Source organism: Chionomys nivalis, chromosome 22 (genome assembly GCF_950005125.1).
Source record: "Chionomys nivalis chromosome 22, mChiNiv1.1, whole genome shotgun sequence".
NCBI classification, from domain to species: domain Eukaryota; kingdom Metazoa; phylum Chordata; class Mammalia; order Rodentia; family Cricetidae; genus Chionomys; species Chionomys nivalis.
The window spans coordinates 26,093,132-26,114,246 of NC_080107.1; the positions used below are offsets into that span (position 1 = coordinate 26,093,132).

Below are 21,115 nucleotides of genomic sequence, written 5' to 3' on the forward strand. Positions count from 1 at the left end.
ACTATTTTAATACTTACTTGTTGAGAAATGATGGTAGAAAAATAAATATTAAGTCTTGGTTTTCCACACTTAAACCAACGTCTCTGTAGACATAGAAAGCTGTGTACACAGTAAAAACACTGCAGTTCATAACGTACAACATACCCTCAAATTTGAGTCAAGATGCTCTGGGTGGCTGTTAGCGCAGCATAGCATGAAGGCATGCACAGTACAGAATGTGCGTGCTGTGCATTCAGAGCAGAAATTGCTTGATGCAACATGAGATCCAGACACTCCTTAGATTTGTCACACGCCTTATTTGAATTAATATGGGGTTGTTAAGTGTTCAGAAGCTTGTTCCCAACTTTTTTTTTTTTTTTTTGCTACCCCTACATTTACTTATGGGGCAGTGACCCATAGGTTGAGAAGGTTTGTTTTATGTTACTTCTTTAGGATACATCCAAAGAAGTCAACAAAGGAGGTCAACAAACGGAATTCCATTAGTGACTTCCTGAACTTCTGCTGGGCCGTCAGCTGCTGGGTCAAGAAACTCCATATTCTAAACTATTATCTTAATACACTTTAAGTTCTTTAGTTTGGTAATGGTGATGTCAAATTACTAAGGAAGTTTTCTTTTTCATATATTATCAGAATTTTTCTTTTTTTTTCTAGACAGGACCTCATGCAGCTTGGTCTGTGCTAGAATGCACATGTAGACCAGTGTGATGGCTATTTTTGGTTGTCAACTTGACTATTTCTGGAATGAATTATAATCCAGAAATGAAGGGCACACTTGTGATTTGGATCTTGAGGCAAGACGATAATGTGCCTTTAATCTAGACTTTGAGGCAGGAAGACACCCTTTACCACTTCTACTGAAAGGACAATGGAATCAGGAAGAGGATGTGTTCCTCTTTTGCCTGCTTACCCCCAGCTTTTCAGCACATGCATTTCTTCACTGGCATTGGAGCCTACTTCTTCAGAATACCAACATGTACAGAAGACCAGCTGAGACAACCAACCTCATGGGGCTGAGTAATTACTGGATTTGGACTTTCCATTCACAGTTTACCATTGTTGGTGTCTTAGTTAGGGTTTCTGTTGTTGTGAAAAACACCATGATGAAAAAGCAAGTTGGGGAGGAAAGGGTTAATTATTATTAGGCTTACACTTCAGCATTGTTGTTCATTACTGAAGGAAGTCAGGACAGGAACTCAAATGGCAGGATCACAGAGGCAGGAACCAATGCAGAGGCCCTGGAGGGGAGCTGCTTACTGACTTGTTTCCCATCGTTTGCTCAACCCACCTTCTTAAAAAACCCAGGAACAGCAGCCCAGGAATGGCGCCACCCACCATACAGGCCTGACTTTTTAAAAAAGCTCATTGGTGACTCCTGTGTTCATATACTTGTCCCTGTGGGATTGCTCATTGGATGCTGTCCAGACAGGAAGGATGATGAACAGCTAACTGCCTTCTGGAATAAGAGTGTGCTCTTTCAAAGGGAACTGAGGCCCGAGAAAGAAATAACTGGGAAGTAAAGACTGAGTAAACCACAGAATGTTCACATTTTAAAAGCTATCGGAGAAATAAAAATGTTTGGGACTGTATGAGTAAAGACAGTTATACAAAAATTTTGCTATAATTACTTTTAAATTGACCTTTTGTTTTTCTGCTCATATTCAGTTGGGAGAATATTTAAGATAAATTAATGTGTATCATTAATATAACATTATGGAGATGGGATGTTAATATATGAATGTATTCTATGTAACATATTGATATATAAGAATTACAATGAATTATAACTTACCTACAAAATGACAAATGTGTATATATACACACAAATATATATATATATATATATATATATATCAGAATTCTAGCTCTTACTATCAATGATCTCAGTTTACAAAATCAACTTCCAAAGCTGTCCTTCAGTCCTTTGCCATGACATGGAGTATAAAACTTTGTTTTCAATAAAACCTTAAAAAAAAAAAAAACTCTTTCTGAGATTCCTCCTTGGTCTTTGAATTTAAAGAAATTTCTTGCATCAATTATATAAATTTCTTATTGGTGGCCTTTATGATACTCACTCGCTCTGTCTCTCCCAACTTGAATACGAATGGAAATTTGTTCAATCTGAAAGAATGGTTTCATGTAAAATTGATGTAGAATAAATGCCATGCTCTATATATTTTATATCAATATGAAACTTATAAAATCCAACACTGTAGGCATTAACTAAATGTAATGCAAAATGGAAAATGATACTGTCATTATGGTTTCAAATTCCACGTATTGACTTTCACCTTAGGCAGATTTATTCAGCATTAAGAATTATCATGGGTTATAACTTGCCTAGAGGCAGCAATAACTTTCTCAGTATTTAATACAAATATACAAAGACTTACATTTTTACAATGTGAGTTGTGCTGACAGGTTTTTTGTTTGTTTTTGATTTTTCGAGAGAGGGTTTCTCTGTAGCTTTGGAGCCTGTCCTGGAACTAGCTCTTGTAGACCAGGCTGGCCTTGAACTCAGAGATCCGCCTGCCTCTGCCTCCCGAGTGCTGGGATTAAAGAGGCATGCGCCACTACCACCCGGCTGTGCTGACAGGTTTTTAACATGGTAGCTTTCTAAGAGATTAAAATTCTAGCAGAGTCAACACCTATGAGAGAGTCCAGTTGGCCAGAATCCTGTTTATAATTTCAGTGTTTTCAGAAAGTCCTCTTTCCTCTGACCTATCACAATGGATTGACTGTGACATCCACTTTGGAGCTCACCCCAAGCCTCCAATTTCTTTTGAGACAAAAGCTATGAGTGTTTTGAGTCTACAGTGGGATCATCTCAGCACTCACTTGTGTCTACATTAACAAGTGTAAAACAAAGATGCTTTCCAGGAATGGGAGAGGTGAGAGTGCTGTGCTGGTCGAGGTGCCAAGGAAATGGTGTTATTAAGTTTCATTGGACTGAAAAGACTGCCAGGGAAGAACACTGAAAGCTAAATAGTTCATCCAGTTCCATACTCTTTCACCAGTAATACAAAACAAATCTTCATTACTTTCCACGGCTCTGAAAGCCTAAGATTAATTGTCTCTCTGAAGCATCACCCCTTTAAGACTGCTGCATCTGTCGTTCATGGCAATACAAACTTTCATCAATGCTTTTTACCACAGAGTAGCTTCAGGTAGAAGCCTTATCTCATAAATTTGTAACTTACTGAGAAGTTTTAAGTCTAAGACCACCATTTCACTATAAGGAACTTTTATTATTCTTATGCTGAAAACTTGCACAAGACATTTTAATCCTATTCATTTTCTTTGCTCTTTCTTAAACCAGAGTGACTACGTTCCCTACATTTGATGCATACTTCCTGCAATATAATATGATGTGGGATTCCCCTCTGTATACTGTGAATACTATTGGTTAATAAAGAAACTGGCTTGGCCTGACAGGGTAGAACTTAGCTAGGTAGGGAAAACTAAACTGAGTGCTGGAAGAAAGGGGGCAGAGACAGAGAGAAGCCATGCAACCACCAGAGACAGACACGCTGAAACTTTGCTAGTAGGCCAGGACTTCATGGTGATGCACAGATTAATGGAGATGGGTTAAATTAAGATGTAAGCGTTAGCCAGAAATATGCTTAAGCTATTGGCCAAACAGTATTGCAAATAATACAGTTTCTGAGTGAATATTTCTGGAGTCTGGGTGGCTGGAAAACAAACAAGCGGTCTCCTTACAACAATAATGTTTTTGTTACTTCTATGAGGATTTCACACTCAGTGCCTTCTCTTACATATTCAAACCAAGAATTTGTACTCAATAGAAGTATAACTTTTTAGCATGAGTTTGGAGTGTTTTTTTTTTTTTCGTAAGGAGTGGTCGGGACTTTAGATGAAAGTGTGACCTGGATTTGAATCTGTTTTTAGTGATCCTATGTACATATGTTGGATTTTTCCCATGTTATCATCTTTGTACTGTCAAACATCCAATATTTTTTCTACCAACTCTATGGCTTTCTGGGACATTATTATAAATTATTTTCAAATCCCAATATATAGGAGAGTTTAATGGCATTTCATCTGGATTTTGATGAAATTTCTCACATTGTTGGATTCTTCTTTTTTTTTGTTGGATTCTTCTTTATACAGAGAAGCGACTTTTTGTTTTGGATAATTTATGTCTTTACATCTTTGTATAAATTGTAAATAAAACTAAAATGCTTTGATTATGGATACTTGTTCTAAAATATTAACTTATAAATATAGAAAAAAATCACATTCTCTTTTCACTAATCTGCTCAGTCCAATGGCATTGCAAATGGTCAGATCTAAACATAAAAGTAGGTTTTGTTTTAAATGCATACTTACTACACACTACCTTTGCCTTTCTGTATTTTTAGGTTTATTTTATTCATTTATTTTTATTTAAATAACATTTTTTTCATTTATTTTATAAACCAACCAGCTTCCATTCCCTCTCCTCCTCCCATTCCTTCTACCTTCTTTCTAACCCCACCCCCATCCACTCCCAGAGAAGGCAAGGTAAATTGCTCCAAGGAAGGACCAATGCCCTCCCCATTATACCCAGGTTGAGCAAGGTATCCATCAAAAAGAGAATGGGTTCCAAAAAGCCAGTACAAGCAGCAGGGACAAATCCTGATGCCACCACTACCGACCCTACAATCTGCCCCAGCTATAAAACTGTCACCCACATTCAAAGGGTCTAGCTTGGTCCTGTACTGGTTCCTTCCCTGACTGGAGTCGGCGAGCTCCCATTGGCTCAGGTAAGCTGTTTCAGTGGGTGTCCCCATTGTGGTCTTGACCTCTTTGCTCATATTCTCTCCTCAGTTGAGACTTTTAATGACTGCTTCTATTTCAGTAGGTGTTATAGATCTATTTGTTTATCTGGTTTTAATTTTGGTATGTGGTATCTATCCAGAAAATTGTCCATTTCTTTTGAATTTTCCTTTTTTTTTTTTTTTTTTTTTTTTTGGGAGTACAGATGTTTGAAGTATGACCTGATGATTCTCTGGGTTTTCTCGGTGTCTCTTATGTCTTCCTTTTCATTTCTTTTTCTAATTTGGGCATTCTATCTTTTGGTTAGTTTGGATAAGGGTTTGTCTATCTTAATTTTCTCAAAGAGCCAACTGTTACATTGATTCTTTGTATTGTTCTTTTTGCTTCAGCTCTTACTTTAGCCCTAAATTTGATTATTTCCTGCCATCTACTTCTCCTGGGTGAGTTTGCTTCTTTTTGTTCTAGAGTTCTCAGGTGTGCTGTTAACTCCCTAGTGTGAGATTTCTCCAAGTTCTTTATGTGTAGACATTTAGTGTTATGAACTAAGTACTTACTTCTCTTAGTACTGCTTTCATAGTATCCCATAAGTCTGGGTATGTTATACATTCATTTTCATTGGATTCTAGGAAGTTTATTTCTTCCTTGCCCCAGTGGCAATTCAGTTGAGCATTATTCAATTTCCAGGAGTTTGTAGGCTTTCTGTAATTTGCGTTGTTCAATTCTAACTTTAATCTATAGTGATCCAGTAAAATACAGGGGGTTATTCCAATTTTCAGGGGATCTGTTGTGTTTTGCTTTGTGACCGAGCATGTGATCAATTTTAGAGGTTTTAAGAAGTGCTGAGAAGGAACGGTCCACATGGGTGGAATGTTCTATAGATGTCTGTTAAGCCCATTTGAGTCATAACATCTGCTAGTTCCCTTATTTCTGTTAAGTTTCTGTCTGGCAGAATATTCATTAGTGAAATTGAGATGTTGAAGTCTCTCACTATTAGTGTATGTGGTTTGATGTGCATTTTAAGTTTTAGTAATGTTCCTTTTACAAATGTGAGTGCCTTTGTATTTGGGGAATGTTCAGAATTGAGATTTCATCTTGATGGATTTTTCCTGTGATGAATATGAAATGTCATTCATGTCTCTTTAGTTTGAAGTATATTTTGTTAGATATTAAGATAGCTACACCAGCTTGCTTCTTAGGTTCATTTGCTTGAGAAGTCTTTTGTAAGCCCTTTACTCTGACGTAATGTCTTTGAAGTTGAGGTGTGTTTCTTTTATACAGCATAATGGATGCTGTTTTCTTATCCATTGTGGTAACCTATGTCATTTTATAGGAGAATGAGTCCACTAATATTAAGGGATAGTAATAACCAGTGATTGCTATTTGTGTGTGTGTGTGCGTGATACTAGGTGTGTGTGCCTTTAGTTTCGTGGGTGCAACTAATTTCTTTGGGTTGGAGTTTGCCATCTAGAGCTTTCTGTAGGGATGGATTGTTTAATTCTGGTTTTGCCATAAAATACCTTGCTTTCTCCATCTATGGTGACCAAGTTTTGTTGGGTAGAATAGTCTGGGTTGGCATCCATGGTCTCTTAGTGTCTGCTAAGATTTGTTCAGGACTTCCTGGCTTTCATAGTCTCCACTGAGAAGTCAGGTGAGTCTGTTTATATGTTACTTGACCTTTTTCCTTTGCAGTTCTTAGACTTCTTTCTTTATTCTATATATTTTGTGTTTTATTATGTGGCGAGAAGACTTTTTTTTGGTCGTCTATTTGGTATTCTGTAAGCTTCTTGTATCTTCATAGGTATTTCCTTCTTTAGGTTAGGAAAGGTTTCTTCTATGTTTTTGTTGAATACATGTTCTGTGTCTTTGAAGTGGTATTTTCCTTCCTCTATTCCTATTTTTCTTAGGTCTGGTCTTTCATGGTTTCCAAGATTCCCTGGATGTTGCATTAAAATTTTGTTGGCTTTAATGTTTTCTTTGACAGATGAATGTTGTCTTTTTTCTTTCTTTAAGGGAATTTTTCATTACTTGTTTAAAAGTATCATCTCCATAAAGTTATTTTGAAGGTTGTTTCCTTCTGCTTCTCCTGCGTTGTGATGTTCAAGTCTTGTTATTGTAGAACCACTAGGTTCTCATTTGACTTTTATTCATCCATTTTATTTATTTATTTATTTATTTTTCTTGAGGCAAGGTTTCTCTAGCTTTGGAGCCTGTGCTGGAACTTGCTCTGTAGACCAAGCTGGCCTTGAACTCACAGAGATCCACCTGTCTGCCTCCTGGGTGCTGGGATTAAAGGGGTGCATCACCACCACCTGGCTCATTTTAAATTGGGACATTATGAGTCATTTCTAATGAAATGGAAATGACTTTTCCTATTTTTTTTCCTTTTGAGAATACAGGGAAATGTGACTATGAAAACAACAACAAAAATTTTGACATGACAAAATACTTAAGCAGAAAAAAGTTATAAAAGTATATTACAATATACATACTAAATTTTAATTATATATACATGTACAGAATATCAAAATACCTTTTCTACTTTGCCAACTATATTCTTGAGATTAAAAATAAAACAGTTCAAACATTTCTACATAAAAACATTCTAGTTTTCAATTATTAAAAACAAAATAGTACAAGTTTTGCTGCCTCAATATATACATCAAAATAAATACTTTCAATCATGGAAAATAAAAATGGCCAACAGTGTCAAATTTCTTAACATTATGACAAATAGTTTACCCTGAAATTTAGTATTTTTTTTTAAAAAAAATAAATTTATTTAACCTTAAAATTAAATCAATGCTTTAACACATTAAAAAAATACTTAGTAAAGGACAGGTTGACACCAACTAAAAAACAAAATTTACAGTCATATAGGTATAAAATGTAACCATTTAAAAAACATAAATTTAATATTATGTAAATATATAAAACTCCTAGATATACTCCATAAAAATTATAAATGTACATTTGCGTTCTACTGATTATCAAAAACTCTTATGTAGTTTCTATAAAATGTTAAAGATAAAAGGCATTGTTTTCTTTCTTCTTTTTTTTTAAATGGTCTCACTGTGTAGCTAGAGGCTGGCTTCCAACCCATGGAACCTGGTTTAGCAGGTCAGCATTGTTTTCTTAATGTAATATATAAATAAGAAAATATCTCAATCAGTAATATCAACATTTGTTAGCAAAAAAACGGATTATACATAGAAAGGTAGACATTGTCCTGTATTCAAGTTTCCAAGTTTGATTTCCATTAAAATATTTTTTGGAACTGATAAAATTACATAAGCAAAAGTAAAAAGATAAGGTAAACATCTTTTCCTTTTAAGAAAGCATTTGAAAGTACTCAAATATTTCCATTGGCTAGTTTTTGAAACAATGCTCTATAAGGTCTTCCATAATAATGATGATAACAGTATGTATCTGAACCACATTCCATAGTCTTCTGAGTAGGTAATGTTTGTCTCTGTTATTTTCAATCAGGCCTTTTACCAACCATACTGCTCTATTGTGGGTTTACATGAGGCACCATGCCACAGTAAGAGCAGCTACAATACCATTCAAAATTGCCATGCTATAGCCCATGTGGAAAGAATGTCCAGTCAGTTTCCTAGAGAAAAAAACAGAAACACAAATCAAATAAATAACATGTAATTTGGTATGATAAACTAGTAAGATCTTACTAAAAATGCTTAAGACATCACAATAGTTTTCTTGAGGTTTTACAAAGTAATGTATAAGATAAAAAAAAAAATACTGGGCATTTGTAGGACTAGTACAGCATCATCAGTTTTAAATTCTTTTTCAAAAGTCCTCCTAAAAGACTCAAGAGATGGCTCAGTGGTTAAAAATACTGCCTGCTCTTCCAGTGAAGTGCCCAACACCCATATTGGGTGGCTCATTATTGCCTGTAACACCAGCTCCAGGGAATCCTATACCCTTGCACCCATGGGCACCAGAACAAAAGGCACAAATGGCACATGTGCACACACACACACAGAGGGAGAGAGAGATAGATAGAAATATTTTTTAAAAAAAATAAAGCCAACAAACAAATCTGCAAAACTGTCCTGATTTGCTGGTGGATATCTAGTTTGTACAAATGAAGCTTGTCTGAAGATCAGAGGGCAGAGCTAGCCACTAGCTAACCATAGAGGTCTGGAGGTCTGTACAGACAGACAGGAAGTGATATGGCTGGGCAGAGAGAGGAAATGAGATAAGCTGGGAGAAAACAGGACCTGAGTCTCATTTCAGCTGGGAAGTTGAGAGGTAAAGTGGTTTTGCTCCTTCATCTCTCTGATCTCTCAGCATTTTCCCCCAATATCTGACTCTGGGCTTTTATTAATACCTACTAGAACTCATGGTACATATTGGTGCTCAACATGGAGCAGGAATTCACAAAAAGCAGCTTGCCTATGGCTTTACAGTCACCGGGATAGACCAGAGCTGCACAGAACTCCAGCTGAAGCTGGAGTCAATGCCATGCCTGGCTAGGTTTTCTTTTCTCCCTAAGCCTCTAAGATTTTGTTGTTGTTGTTGTTGTTGTTGCAGCCTCTCTGCAACAAATTCCACAGGCACCTGGGCTCCAAATATCATAGGACTTGGATAAATGGCTAAAATGGCTGGCTCTGCCTTCACGCAGCCCCCACCCCCACCACATGTGCTTTTTCCATACAATCCCTTATACTCTTTCCAGACAGCTGGCTCTCTCTAACTCCCCACCGTGGATTGTGGGCTTTCCCTATACCCCCTCTCCAAGGATAAAGAGTATTTGACATAGACAGGTCATCTTCAGACACTTCAGAGATCTACAGGATATGGCATTTAATATGTTTTCATAACATAGGTTCTTTTCTTTTTTATGACAATGATACATAAAAATTATTATACATAAGGTCATTTTCTTAATGACAAGTTTTGATTTGTCAAACTTAAAGATATGGCAAGATTTAAAATAAAAAAGAGGTAATATGGTGTATAAAGTACAGAACCTGAAGCATAACTCTCTTAAGATTCATGTTTATTTCCTTCTAGCCTTTCTTTCAAGCCTATCTCATGAGTGCTCCAATGGCTCTCATTCCCTGAACATTGTCTAGTTGTGTGTGTCTGTCATTTCCCACCTACTTCAAGAAGCAGCTTGTAAGGCTGAGGGATATTATAATCTAGGGGTATGGCAGGAGAGTTTTAGGGGTCATTTTATTGTTTCTGTAGCAGAATAGTAGTATGCTTCCCCTAGGCTCTTGACTTATCTAGACTCAAATTCTTGACCACTTTAACAGAGAGACATTGGAGCACTCATCCTTAAATGGATTATCTTTATCAAAACCCTCAAAGCTTATGGATCTACACAGAAGAGAAGGCATTAAGATTTTAATAGATAACTCTATGAAAACAGCATCTTACATACAGACACAATAGGACTGATAAACATATGAACTCAGAGACTGTGAAAACACACACTCAAGACCTGCACATGTTCAAACCACACAAAATTTTAGCACTGAGAAGAAATGGATACAAAGTCCCACCCCTAATTAAAAGATACCTACTACTGATACTGCTGACAAAGAGAAAAATCTGTTTTCTTCAATACCATCACTGGGTATGATGGCTAGTTTTATGTGAACTTGACATGATAGAGTCATCTGATACGAAGGAACATCAACTGAGAAAATACCTTCTAAGATCAGGCTGGAGGTAAGCTTGCAGGGCATTTTCTTAATTTGTGATTGATGGGGGAAAGTGCAGCCCATTGCAGGTGGTGCCACAATTAGGCTGGTTGTCCTAGGCAAACTGAACAAGCTATTAAGTAGCACTGCTTCACAGCCTCTGCATCAGTTCCTGCCTCCAGGTTACTGTTAGGTTTGAGTTTTTGCCTTGGCTTCTGTCAATGAACTGTGATTCAAGATATGCAAGCCAAAAACCAAACACAAAAAAACTACTTTACTCCTCTATTACTTAGGGTTCTTTAGACAAACAACTTATTCTCTCTCTCTCTCTCTCTCTCTCACACACACACACACACACACACAATTAGAATGGTTTACAGACTGTGGTCCAGCTAGTTCAACAATGGCTTTCTGTCAAGAAAAGGTGTTCATTCCACGAGGATGGATATCTCAGTTGGTCTTCAGTTTATGCTAGAATTCCAAAGCAGTAAGTGCTAATGCCAGTGAAGGAATGGATTTACCAGGGAGAGCAAACAGGCAAACAGAAAGCAAGCGTCCTTCTTCCATGTCCTTTATATAGGCTGCCAACAGGTGTAGTCCATATTAAAGGTGGCTCTTCCCATTTCAGGTGATTTAGTTTAAAAAAAAATCTCTTACAGGTGAACCCATCCACTTGGGTTTTAGTCAGTTTTAGATGTAGTCACGTTGACAGTCAAGAATAGTCATCACAACTCCCTAAGTTACTGTTGGTCATGGTATTCCATCATAGCAGTAAAAAAGTTACTAAGACACTGGGTGTAACAACCACACTCCAGGACAGACCCCATGATGAGGAATAGTTGGGCAACACAAAATGGATTCCACGTTTTCCCTTCACTTTGTAGGCTTTTAATCTTTTTTTTTTTTTTTTTTTTTTGCTTGTTTTTCTTTAGAGATAGAGAGAGATAAAGAGTTTTAAGAAGATGGGTGGTGGGCTGGAGAGATGGCTCAGAGGTTAAGAACACTGACTGCTCTTCCTGAGGTCCTGAGTTCAATTCCCAGCAACCACATGGTGGCTCACAGCCATCTGTAATGAGATCTGGTGCCCTCTTCCGGCCTGCAAGCATACATGGAAGGAATGTTGTACACATAATAAATAAATATTTTTTAAAAAAAAAAAAAAAAAGAAGATGGGTGGTAGGGTACAGGAGAGGATCTGAGAGTTGTTTGGGGAGGAGAAAGAAAAAGATCAAAATATACTGCATGAAAAAATTTTCAGATAAAAATTTTAAAAAGACTACAGTTATCAAGTAGAAGACATATCTTAGAAATTTTATGAATTTAAGATCCCTTCTAATTGTAAATTTCTATGACTATTTCAGACAGAATAAGAAAATACTTCAAAGTTACATACTTGTGTACTTTTTTTCCCTACCAATTAAGAGGTTACTTACTAATATCTGTACTTAAAGTGAAACAATGTTATAGGGACAGTTAACTACATAATTTATTTGCAAAAAGCCAATCAAGGAAATTCAATAATAAAATTTACTGAATAAGTTAATTTACTAGTTAAAAATCTTCACAATGGTTCATTTGACTATATAATGAGACAGAATAGGAAATTTAATGGCAGAAGCAGATTGTTTCTAAAGTTAAGATCCAAAATGTGAATTCTATCAGGCTTAAACATATTTTCTACTACATTTCTGAAATAAAAATGGAAATAAGTGGGAAATGCTGTTCAATAAGAATAAAATGACTGAAAATAGTTACAAAGAAAGGTTCATTATAATAGGACAACTTCCATGTTAGAGGACAAGTTGTGAAGAGAAGCCATCTTAGTCTAGTTTCAAAACGTTTTCCAACAATACAGACACATACAATGAAGTGCTCATGTGATTCCCACCAGTGGTATGAGTCAAGGTCTAGGGTTAGACATGGGTTTGAGCAACTCTTACAAGGGGTATAAAGATAGAAAAGTTGTTTGATTTCTTTGGCCTTTAATTTCTTCTATAAAATTGAAGACAAATTTACCCTTATAAAGTTGCTGTGAGGACTACATATCTGTTGCATAACAAATAAATATTAGTTATATAGCTTGGGAGGAAAAAACTTATTTACTGTACTGGCTGATTTTGTGTGTCAGCTTGACCCAAGTTAGAGTCATCAGAGAGGAAGGAGCCTCAGCTGAGGAAATGCCTCCTTGAAATCCAGTTGTAAGGCATTTTCTCTTTAGTGATCATTGGGGGAGGGCCCAGCCCTTGGTGGGTGGTGCCTTCCCTGGGCTGCTGGTCCTGGGTTCTGTAAGAAAACAAGCTAAACAAGCCATGGGAAGTGAACCAGTAAACAGCTACCCTCCATGGCCTCTGCATCAGCTCCTGCCTCCAAGGATCCTGCCCTGCTTTAAATTCCTGTTCTGACTTCTTTCCGTGATAAACAGCAATGCTGAAGTGTAAACCAAATAAACCCTTCCTCCCCAAATAAATTTTTCATCACAGTGTTTTGTCACAGCAATAGAAACCTAGCTAAGACACTTACTTACAGAAGAGGTTTTTTCTAACAACTTTACTTCTTCCTTCCTTTTAAGCAAACACCTAAACCTAAAGCATCTCAGCCTAGATATCATATAAGCCCAGGAGGTAGACTAGAGTACACTGGAGTCATTAGTCTATAAACATATATGTAATTTTGCATTCTGGTCCTGCTTGTTCACTATCATTTTTCTCATTAAAATATACTACAGAGCTAGTGGCATGGACTGCCACCAAGCCTGACAACTCAAATTCAAATCAGTCCTACATGAAGCAGGGAGAGAACAGATTTCTCCAAGTTGTCTGTGGACCTACAATTACATACACATACATGCAGGCATACCCACAAATGAAATATAATAAAATTTACTAGTGAGCATATATTTCCACTCAAATTTTATATTGAAAGTAATTTCTACAGGCGGATCTCAGTGAGTTCGAGACCAGCCTGGTCTACAGAGCTAGTTCCAGGACAGGCTACAAAGCCACAGAGAAACCCTGTCTCAAAAAACCAAAAAAAAAAAAAAAGAAAGAAAGTAATTTCAGTAATTTCTAGTAAAACATTTCTTTTAATGTTTAATAATGTGTAAAGTAAATATAGAATTATCTTTGTTATTTTCCACAAATGGAAAACATTTAAAATTCAGTAACTGGAAATTTAAGGGACTGTATTCTTACTTCTGAACCAGAAATCAGGGCACTGAATATTTATGCTATTTGAGTTTTGGCTGGAGTAACTACAGGAAGTACAAATTCCTACTTCAAAGACTTAAAATTTAAAAGAAAACACTGAATAACATTTCAATTATAATAGGCCTTTTATATCCTCACATCATCCTTTCATGTTATTGATCTTCAGATCAAAATAAGGAAAGTGTCTCTATTTGACAAATAGACATTTTTCTCTTATCATCATTGTGGTTAGGATTTCAAAAAGACACAAAACAGTGATAAAAAGAAATGGATATATAGGTGGATAATCATACTTATATTCTAGTTCAGAATATGCATTTGTACATTCTAGATATTTGGAACTTATTTTGAGTAATACTATTATCTACCCTCTTTATATCGACAGAATGCTATAAAATTCAAGCCTATTTTAAATGAATTTGAGACCTACTTGCTCCTCCTTGACCTTCTTTTTGCCCTATCTAAAGCTTTGTAATTTTACAGGAACTTCATATACGTTTATGTTCATAAAGACCTGATAAAACAATTATTAATTTTCTTAGCATTCATAATAGTTGTGACCAATTTTGATGTATTTACTTTGGCTTTCTGATTCTTAAATTTCAATTATTTTCCTGGTCACTAATTTATATCCCCTACTCTATAAACCTAGCCTGAAAAAATACTCCAGATTGGCACAGAAGGAATTTTTATACTATTACAATCTAAAAGGAGAAAAATGGATAAAAATAAATGTGTAGCAAAGCTGTAAACATACTCTAAATTTTCCTGCTTCTTCTAGTCGATAGCCATTAGCCCCTAGCACTTACTATTCATTAAAGCACAAATATTCAGAAAATGTTAGTAGTGTATCAGTAAGGTGTGATTGTTCTTTGGGGACTGTCCTGGAACTCACTCTTTAGACCAGGCTGGCTTTGAACTAGAGATCCACATGAATTATTGCTTTTTAATATGCAATTTAAATAAATCTGCCTTATCCATAAGCCTATATAATTTGCCAGACACAATGGCACCATAACAAATGAGCACACCCATTCATCCTTTGGCTAATGTAATTATTTGGGGGGGATGGGTCTAAAACTTAGAAAAATTTTGAGAACTTCAGAGAAATCTTCAAAAGCAAATTAAGACCCATCTGTCCTTTTACCCTTTTATGTAAATAAAGGCGTATTAGAACAGCCTTACTCATCCTTTATAAACTGTCTACAGCAGCTTGGGTGCTCCAATGACATATGAGGAGTTGTAACTACGGTCATGTGGACCATAGACTTATCTGGTTCTTTACAGGAAAAGTTTATAAATTCTAAATATCTGAAGTCTCTCTATTCAATCAGATCTGTGGAGCTGCAATCATAACTATTACCTGGACCTTTCTTTTATCTTTGAAGACAGGGTTTCACTGTGTATCTCTGTCTGTCCTGGAACTCACTCTGTAGACCAGGCTGTACTCTAACACAGATACCCACCTGCCTCTGCCTCCAGACTGCTGGGATTTAAAGGTGTGCTGCACTACACCAGCTTGGACATTTCTTTAAAATTCAGAATCAAAACCAAGATTTTATCACAAGAACACTAACTTAGTACCTGAAAATTCAGCTACAAGTAAAATTACTTTAAGAGTAAATAACGAGATTTACTATTTGGCAATAAATTATCAAAGAGATTTAAATAGGTAATTTCTTCAGTAAGATATGCCTATTGTTTTCTATGTGCAAACTTTAAAATTACTGTAGTTTTAAACAAAATCATTGAATAAATACTTTAAAAACTTATCTGTTTTACTGAATAATCCTAAAGACTGATGCTATATACTTTAAAAAAATTTATATAATGGGTAACTCAAATAAGAAATCAGGCAGGATAAAGATGTTCCCCAATGTTACATACATACACTGTTCTCAAACAGTCAATTAGTGTGCTGCATATGCATAAAAGAATATGTGTATTGGTACTTGTATCAAATAGAGTTAAACTATCTTGAGAATAAAGCACTAAAAAGCTTAAACTGTTTACCATAATTTCATATATAGTTATATTAGATGATACAATTTTTGAATATATATTTTAACTATAGTACATATACTATATAAATATATAAGGAAGGAGAGAAAAGAGGAGCTAAGCTGGGCTTAGGCACCATTCATCTTTTGCCTGTGACATTATCTGTTTCTTTAAAAAAAAAAAAGATTTATCATGTTTGTGTGTCTTGCAGGAGGAGGGGAATGTACACACGTGTGCAGGTGCCTGCACAGTTCAGAAAAGGTGACTGGATCATCTACAGCTGGAGTTATAGGCAGCTGTGCGCTCTGAGAGCTGAGTGCTGGGAATGGACCACTGATCCTTTGAAAGAACAGCAAAAGCACTTTTACTTTACTTCCTTAGTCCTTATCTGTTGATTTAACCAGTCAACTTAACTTACATCAGTTGTTAACTGACTTGATCAAGAATTCTTCTGGGGTAAACAGTATAAGCTGGATTTAAAAGCACCTCTCTGACTTCAAAACACTTTCTAATATAATAGACCGCTTCTCATAATTTATAAATATTGTTGTGATAATTTGAATGGAAATGGGCCCCCAGAGACTAATAGGGAGTCACATTATTGGAGGTGCAGCCTTGGAGGAAGTATGACTTTGTTGGCGGAAGTCTGTTCACTGGTGGTGGGCTTTGAGGCTTCAGAAGCTCAAGCCAGGTCCAGTGTCACTGTCTTCCTGCTACCTGCTATCAAGATGCAGAACTCTCAGTTACTTTTCCAGCACCACATCTGTGTGCCACATTGCTTTCCACCATGAAAACTGATCAAACCTCTGATCTGAAAGCCAGCCCCAATTAAATGCTTTCCTTTATAAGTTACAGTGGTCATGGTGTCTCTTCACAACATAGAAACCCTGACTAAAACAACTGCTGAACATACAAAAGGGGGTTCAAATGGTGTCTCTCAGTATTCTTGGTGCTGTCTGTACTATTTTAAACAACTCGCATATAACACATTAGCAGCACGAAAGTATAACAGCAAACAAGTGCAAAACAAGCAACCAGCTATGAAACCATGTCATGAAAACAAGAAAACCAAGAATGAACGCTGACATAATTTCTTACAGGATTTTGTTTCATCTATACATATCTTTCACTCAAGAGTAATGGAATATATTTTATAAGGCACACATGTATTTTAGCCCTAGTCTTCTAGAAGCCACATTTGCTACCACCAATAAAGTTGTTAATATATTCATTGCAAGTGATGGCTCCAAACCGTCCCTAGTTAATGAATCTTCATGACACTCAGATATCAAAGCCAAGTCCATGATCTATTTCTTTTGTCAGTAGCTTTTCTCTACTACTGCAATTAGCCATCTGACATCTGTTTCATTAGTTCATGATAATAATGAATCTGATTCAACAAGAGGAAGCTTTCCAAAATCTGTATGAAAGATAAGAGTTAATTCATTGTAATCAATGTTACAGCTAGTGTACTTGGAAGAGAAACTTCTAATTTAAATATTACATCAACTTTTCTTGATCTACAAGGTTTATATTAATGCCCAAGATAATCCATAGCATGTTCCTACAATGCTGTACTACTCTACTCAACCTGTATTTTCTTAACTACAGTGTAAAGAGCAACGAGAAGCTACAGAATAATCCTAGTAACACATTTAAAACAAACAATGTTTCAAGGCAATATAAAAAGTACCATAACAAAGTAATGCCAACCCTAAAATCCAAAATTCTCCAGTAAATTTATTTTCAGTATTTTATTTTTTCCATTGCATTCTATAACAAAAAGTAAAATAACAATGATCCACAAATGCCATGAAAATTCAACTGTCTCAGCATCTACTTACATACAGAATGCTTTCTAAAAGTAAAAACATGATTACAAAAATTATCAAAATACTAAGTGATTAAAAAACACAACCTTATAAAAACCTGTTCTTTTCAAACTCCCAATTGTGTAGATTATAAGTAACATCCAAGGCGTATTTTAAAAATACGAGGCATGTATGCTAAATTCAATAAAATTTAAAATGTACTTTCTGAAATTAGAAAATCCTCACCAACCCAACATCTGATAGAGGAATGATTTCCAAAATAAAGAACTCAAGAAGCTAAACATCACAATACCAAATAATCCAATTTAAAAATGGGGTGCAGAATTTCAGCCAATTCTCAATACTTAACATTTAGTTATGTATGTGAACTCTCCTTTCTTAATTTGGGAATGTAGCATTATATAGAATGTTGTTCAATTTAATTTTAGGCCTTTTTAACATTACCTTTTCTTTTTTTCCTTTTATTTTGGTAAGCCATGTGATCTACCTTTCAGCAGTTGTCTGGTTTTGATTCTCGAAACTGTGATTTTTATTTTAATTTTTACCTAACTGTAGTTAAGTATTGTTTCCTGGAATTTTGTTTTGAAACAAAAATAAAGGCTGTGTTAAATGAAAAAAAAATGGGGTACAGATTTAAACAGAGAATTCTCAACAGAAGAATTTCAAATGACCAAAGACACTTAAGGAATTGCTCAACATCTTTAGCCACCAGGGAAATGCAAAACAAAGCAACTCTGAGATATCATCTTATACTTGTTAGAATGGCTAAGATCAAAAACACTGATGACAGCTTATGCTGGAGAGGATGTGGAGGAAGAGGAACACGCCTGCATTGCTGGTGGAAGTGCAAACTTGTACTCTGAAAATCAGTATGGCAGTTTTTCAGAATATTGCGAATCAATCTACCTCAACACCCAGCAATACCACTCTTGGGCATAAACCCAAAGGATGCACACTCATACACAAGGACATTTGCTGAACTATGTTTACAGCATTATTTGTAACAACCAGAACCTGGAAACAACCTAGATGCCCTTCAACCAAGGAATGGTGGTACATTTACCCAATGGAGTACTACTCAGCGGTAAAAAATGACACCCCAAAATTTTCAGGGAAATGGATGTAACTAGAAAAAAAAAACATCCTGAGTGAGTTAAACCAGACCCAGAAAGACAAACATGGTATGTACTCACTCATAAGTGGATATTAGATGTAAGGCAGAGAATAACTAGCCAACAAGTCCACAACCCCAGAGAAGTAGGACTCTAAAATAGAAACACATGGATCCCCTGGGAAGGTGAAATAGACATGCTCTCCTCTGTAAATTGGGAGTGTGGGGAGCGGGGACAGGGGAGGGTGGCAAAGGAGGGAAGAGGGGAGAAGGGAAAGGAAAGAACATGAGGGAATGGGTGGTTGAATTGGAGGAAGGAAAGAGAAGGAGGAGAACGAGGAAAGAGATATCTTGATAGAGGGAACCATTACGGGGTTAGTGAGAAACCTGGCACTAGGGAAATTCCCAGGATTCCACAAGGATGACCCCAGCTAAGGCCCTAAGCAAAAGTGGAGAAGATGCCTGAACTGGCCTGCATTATTCTGGGAAATAAATATATTCATATTCAAGATGCATCTGAGGCACAAATACTGTGATTTAAGTGAGTCAAGTTATAAGAAGGCAATATGTTTTCTTGGTTTAGATAACTCCAAATAGCTTCAAATTTGAGGGATGGCATTAGCACAAACTTAAAAAGCAATCTAGGAACATTTAAAGTAAGCCTTTCTTTTTCTAAAAACAAATTTATTTATTTATTTTACATCCCAGCCACAGTTTCCCCTCCCTCCTTTCCCCCCAGTCTCCCCAACCACCCACCTCTGTTCAAACTGCAGGAAGACGAAGCATCTCCCCATTTACTAAGGCTGGGCAACGCTACTCAGTATAAGGCGTAGAGTCACAAAAGACAATCCCTGTTCCCACTGTAATTCTCTTTTTTTTAACAAATGTACATAATGTAAACAAAGATATTCAAGGTTATTAAACAGCATAAGGAAGAGATAATTTGTTTTTAGCATCAGGATCTCTAGTTCCAGACTCCCCTAGAATTTACTATGTAACCCAGGTTAACTCTGAACTCTCATTGGCAGGCCTCCTGCCTTAGCTTTGCAAATAGGCTAATTGTTAGTTGTGAAACTCAAGTTGAGCTATTATTATAAAAGGTGACTAAAGATTTATTTTTAAGAGTTGAAGTAATCTCCACACCTGCAATGCTTTTGACTACAGCATGTCATTTCTTCAGTGTTACTCAACAGAAGCAGAAATCTATTTAAAATCACTTTCTTAGTTAAGTTATTCAACAATCTAAGCTTTAGATTCAATTACACAGTACACCAGAAATCTTAAACTTTTTAAACTATGTTTATTTGGCTGGGGAGAAGTATACCATGGAAGAAAAGTGAAGACAGAGGACAACCTGTGAGAGCCGATTCTCTCCTTCTAGGGGATCAAACTCGGGTCACCCAGTTTGGCAGCAAGCACATTTACACGCTGAGCCACCTTGTTAGACAAAGATAAATAATCTTTGATCAGTTTAAGCTTGAAATTTAGAAATCTCTAGCAACACTTGATTTCCACAGTAGAGCTCTCCTACTGTAATTCCTTCGTAAATAAATCTTGATGTATAATCATAGTATAAAATAATAATTCATCGTTCTGACATAAGATATTTCCTTATAGCTGGGAATAGAGCTCAAATGGTAGAATGCTTGCTAAGCAAGTGAAAGCCCTAGACTCAATGCCCAGCACTGGATGAAGAATTAAAAAAAAGTTTTTCGGGTACAACTCATAACAATGTTTTGAGATAATTAACTATGAAAGTCAACCAGACCTATGTTTAAGCTATACAAATTGGTTATTTTGGTTTTTTAACTCTACAAAGGTTATAGGAATAAAAGTTGTTAAATTTGACTTCTGATCTAAACAATGGACATTTTTTCAAGTTAGCAACAAGATTTTTTTTTTTTTTTTTTTTTTTTTTTTTAATTTTCGAGACAGGGTTTCTCCGTAGCTTTTTGGTTCCTGTCCTGGAACTAGTTCTTGTAGACCAGGCTGGCCTCGAACTCACAGAGATCCACCTGCCTCTGCCTCCCAAGTGCTGGGATTAAAGGTGTGCACCACCACCACCCGGCCAAGATTTTATTTTTAAATTTTCCACTAAATTTATTACTAGCCTACAAAGTAACTATATTTGTATTATAGGTGAGATTTTTGGTAATTAAGTGGTTTTATCTTTAGTACGTGAAACATCTGCAAACCTGTAAACAGACCATTTACAACTAGATGGTGCCTGTACACAGCTAATATAAAATGTGTGCAGTTTAAATCAGAAAGTGTCACTGACACAGAGAAAACACAGAGGATGAGGATAGATGTTTAAAAAAAAAAGTTGTTACTCTACTTAGTAACACTGCAGAACAAAATTGCCATATTATAAAAGCTCAGAGTTCCTTGTCAACAAAGTAACAATTAGTAAAACTTCTACTGGTTTATTTTATAATGCAGAAGTCAGGGAGTTTATAGGGCAAACTGAAAGCAGTCATACGCACTATGATACATGTAATGAGTGGGCAAGTTGCC

General features: G+C 36.1%; 1 protein-coding gene across 1 annotated transcript in view; it reads right to left on the reverse strand.

The window, feature by feature from the left end:
* Positions 1 to 7,528: 7,528 nt before the first annotated feature.
* Positions 7,529 to 21,115, reverse strand: part of Arl6ip6 (ADP ribosylation factor like GTPase 6 interacting protein 6) — a 28,771-nt gene continuing 15,184 nt past the window's right edge. Inside the window, exon 4 of the mRNA XM_057755406.1 lies at positions 7,529 to 8,389. Within this exon, the coding sequence (XP_057611389.1) occupies positions 8,296 to 8,389 (94 nt within the window). The 3' untranslated portion in view covers positions 7,529 to 8,295. The remainder of the gene's footprint in view (positions 8,390 to 21,115) is intronic.